The sequence below is a fragment of the Athene cunicularia genome (genome assembly GCF_003259725.1).
Source record: "Athene cunicularia isolate RWA chromosome 17 unlocalized genomic scaffold, athCun1 chr17_part1, whole genome shotgun sequence".
Classification (NCBI taxonomy): domain Eukaryota; kingdom Metazoa; phylum Chordata; class Aves; order Strigiformes; family Strigidae; genus Athene; species Athene cunicularia.
In genome coordinates, this window is record NW_020799122.1 from 12,086,702 (window position 1) to 12,090,430 (window position 3,729).

A 3,729-nucleotide genomic window follows, 5' to 3' on the forward strand; every position below is an offset into this window, starting at 1 on the left:
GCCGTGGCAGCACAGTGTGCACTGGCAGGGCCCTGCACAGTCCTGCTCTACAGCCCACACGTGCTGCGTGCAGGCAGTGACCCAGTTCCTGGCAGCTTCCCGCGGGCCCCCCCGGCAGCCTGGGGTTGTTCCTGGCCCCCAGAATCCTCATGCCGCTGCCATGGGCCGGAGGGGCCGGAGGCCGGGTGCTCACGTGTGGCACAGTGGGAGCAGGGTGCCGGGCAGCATGGGGTGCCAGGCTGGCAGCGAGGGCAGCCCTCAGCTGCAGGCAGGGCTCCACCGGCAGGGCTGGGTGCTGAGTGGGGTGGAAGCGTGTGGGTGGCACCGGGCCCCGCAGCGGTGCCAGGGTGAGTAGTGGGGGGGTCCTGTGGGCTGCATGGGGTGGGTCCTGCTGGGTGCCCCTTGGCAACCCTGCAGGCCAGCCGGAGGGGAGCTGCTGTGCCAGGGACAGGCTGGATAGAGGTGTCCATGTGTCCTGCCCAGCAGTGGGGGCACAGGGGGGCTTTACAACAAACTGCCTGAGCCCTCTGTGGGGCAGGGATGTGGGCATGGGGCTGGCAGTGTCCCCAGGGGCTGTGTGCCCCTGGAGGGTGGCTCCTGCGCAGGGAGCTCGGTGGACACCAGCAGCTCTGAGAGTGCAGCCAGTGGCGTCAGCACCCCCGTGGTGACACGGCCCGGAGAGTCTGGGCAGGGAGACTGGTGCCTGCCAAGAGTGGGCAGGGCTGGGGGCGAGGCGGGACACCCAGTCCCCAACAGCCAGAGGGTTGGAGACCAGAGGGGACGCAAAATCCTCTCCCTGCGGAGGGGACTCAGCATTGGGGACAGCGGGGGTGTGGGAGCGCAGCGGCACTGGGCACCAGCAGTGTTGATGGGGCCATCCTGACTCTGCCCCCGCAATGGGCAGAGGATGCCCACAGCTTTGTGGGTGCTCTGATCTCCCTACGGTGCCGCAAAACCCTGGCTTCCCCCAGCCCCCCCGCAGTGCTGCCACCCCAGCAGCCTCCCCACGCACCCACGCTGTTCTCGCAGAGGAGGAATAATTTGGAGAAACCATGGCAACCCTGGGCAGCGCTGGGGATGCCAGCACTGCACTGTCCCTGGGTCCCCCCACTGCCATGGCCTCGTGCAGCTCTGCGGGCAGCGGGGAACTGCTGGGATGGTGGGGGGACTGCCAGTGCCCATGGGATGCAGTGCCCATGTCCCCAGGGCACAGGGATGCACACAGGGGCCTCACTGGGCTACAGTTCAGTTTGGCTCAGCAGGGTCTTGTGCCTGCAAGGGTCTCTCAGGGTGCTCAGTGTCCTCCCAGGGTACCCCATGGCTCCGGCAGCTGCCCCTCTGCCATGGCCAGGAGCTTCCTGGGACCCTCACATGCCTCTTTTATCTTGCAGTGCTGGGATGGAGCTGCCGCAGGGCCCTTGGCCAGCTCAGCCCACCCCCCTCCTCCCTGCTGCTGCCGGACCAGGTAGGACCCTGGGCTGTCGTTCCCTGCCCACCAGCTGCCCCGACACCACGGGGATGGGCTTCCCAATGCCATTGCTGGCACCACTGCGGTGTGGGGTGCTGCCTTCCCAGACCCACTCCAGCTCCCAAGTGTTGTGATGCAGCAGGGCCAATGCTGAGCCACTGCTCCAGGGGCAAACCTGCTCCCCCAGCCCTGGAGGCACTGGGATCCCCATCTCCTCCTGGCATCAAGCTCTCCTCAGCCCACCCCAGGGACAGACACCCCAACCCCACTGGCTCTGGCATCTGTCTCCCCCCCAGCTTTGGGGTGAGACAGGGCTTTATCTGGGTAATGAGGGGGGAGCCAAGCCCCCCTCCCCATCTCTCATAGTCAATACTGTTTCTTGCCAAATAAAGTCTATTCCTTTCCTCCCAGAAATACCTTCCCTGTGGTCCTCTGCTGCTGTATAAAGACAAATGCCTTTTGCTGTGTACCTTTAGTATATTCTGGAGCAGCTGGCCCTCACCTGCCCTCCTGGGCCCCTTGGCCACGTGGCTAAAAAAACAAACCTTCATAGGATGTGGCGAGCATTAAAGCCAGCCAAGTAGCCCTGCCATGGGCTGTACGTCCACCTGGTGCCAATGGCCGCCTGCAGCCGGCGCACAGTGGGCTTTTGGTGAGGATTAGTGCCACAACCCACTGGGCCTTGCGGGCAAACCACCTTGTCTGCTCTCTGGGTTGCTCTGGGGGCCTTGTGCTGATGTGCCCCCCTTGTCACACAGCTGTGTCACGCATGTGGCTGGGGACTCTGCCCACCCCGGCCACCCGTGCAGCATCGTCCCAGACCAGGTGCTAGTGCACAGTGGGTGCCAGACCCCCTGTCCCACAGGAGCTGCAGCCACTATCCCACTTGCTCTCCAGCCCAGGAGAGGTGTCCTGGTTGCAGGATGCAGGAGAGGACAAAGGTGGTGCTGCTGAACCAGCACAGCCCCTCCGGCAGGGCTGTTGTGGAAGAACCCCGGTCTGTCCTGCCCAGAGCCCCCGGTAGCAGCAGAGGAGTCGCTGCTGGCATGTGGGGTTAGGCACCGGCCACAGCACCCACCTGCCAGCCCCCAGCACTGCCCGTGCCGGTCCGGAGCTGACCCAGGGACCGATGTGGCTTCAAGCAGCCAGGACTGTTGGCACCCCGCAGGGGTGTTCATGAGCCACAGTGTCCCCCACCCTAGAGCCCCAGAGCTGCGATGGCTTTGAGACCACCACGGTGGGTGCTCGTGGCCCCGACCCCTGGGTAATGCTCCTTCTTGCACTGCCTACAACACTGGTGCTGGGATGGTGCTGCTGCGTGTGCTGGGATGGGGGTGCACATGGTCCCAGGAGACCCCACAGCCACTCGGATGCTCACAGCAGGGGCCGGGTACACGTTCCCCATCTGCTATGGAAAACCCTGGTGGCCCCAGCCCCGTTCAGAGCTGCTATTCCCTGTAATGCTGCAAGAGGGTCCCCGTGTCTTCTTGCACCCTAGGAACAGGGGCATGCAGTTGGTGGCCTCCTCTCCCTGCAGTGAGCTGGCACCCCTCCCTGCCTGCCCTGTGTTGCCCGCTGCACCCACAGGTGCCCTGCCATCTGCTCCGTTATTTGCACCCTGGATTTGGAGCCCTTTTCCAGCTTCTTCCCCCAGTTGGGATCTCACTAATACCAGCAGCAGCAGAGGCTGGGACTCCCCTGACCCCTCATTTCTGAAGAAGTGGCCAAACCCTCCCCACCCCAAGCCAGGAGCTGTGGGGATTTATCCAGTTGTCATCGTGGCTCCCTGAGGTCTCCGCCAGGATTTAGGCGCCTTCATCTGTTCTCTTGTAGGGCTGGCTGCCTTCTGAGGCCGTCTGAAGGGGAGCTGGCAGGAGAAGAGTCGCTTTTAAGATGACACGAACAGACCCGCCTGACATCCTGGTGTCTACAGTGTACCAAGACATAAAGGTGGCCACCACAGCCCCCAGGGATTCAATTGTCTGCCAGCCCCTGGCACAATGTGATGCCTCCATGTCCTCGTCCCTGCCCCGCGAGCCGCAGCCCTTCAACAAGCGCCACTGCAGGAGCTTTGACTTCCTTGAGTCATTGGACGAGCAGCTGGGCACCCCCCCAGCCATGGAGCGCTCCTGCCCGCGCCCTGGCACCCCCGAACCTGCACCAGGGCCGCCAGGCAGGCGGGTGCCACCCAAGACGGACCCTTACACCGGCAGAGTGCCCCCGCCGAGGAGCGAGCCGAAGCGACGCGCCCGCTCCAAGAG

At 64.3% G+C, this 3,729-nt stretch overlaps 1 protein-coding gene across 1 annotated transcript in view; it reads left to right on the plus strand.

The window, feature by feature from the left end:
• The first annotated feature begins 1,386 nt into the window (after window positions 1-1,386).
• Window positions 1,387-3,729, plus strand: part of AJM1 (apical junction component 1 homolog) — a 5,758-nt gene continuing 3,415 nt past the window's right edge. Inside the window, exons 1-2 of the mRNA XM_026860700.1 lie at window positions 1,387-1,465; window positions 3,302-3,724. Of these exons, the coding sequence (XP_026716501.1) occupies window positions 3,362-3,724 (363 nt within the window). The 5' untranslated portion in view covers window positions 1,387-1,465; window positions 3,302-3,361. The remainder of the gene's footprint in view (window positions 1,466-3,301; window positions 3,725-3,729) is intronic.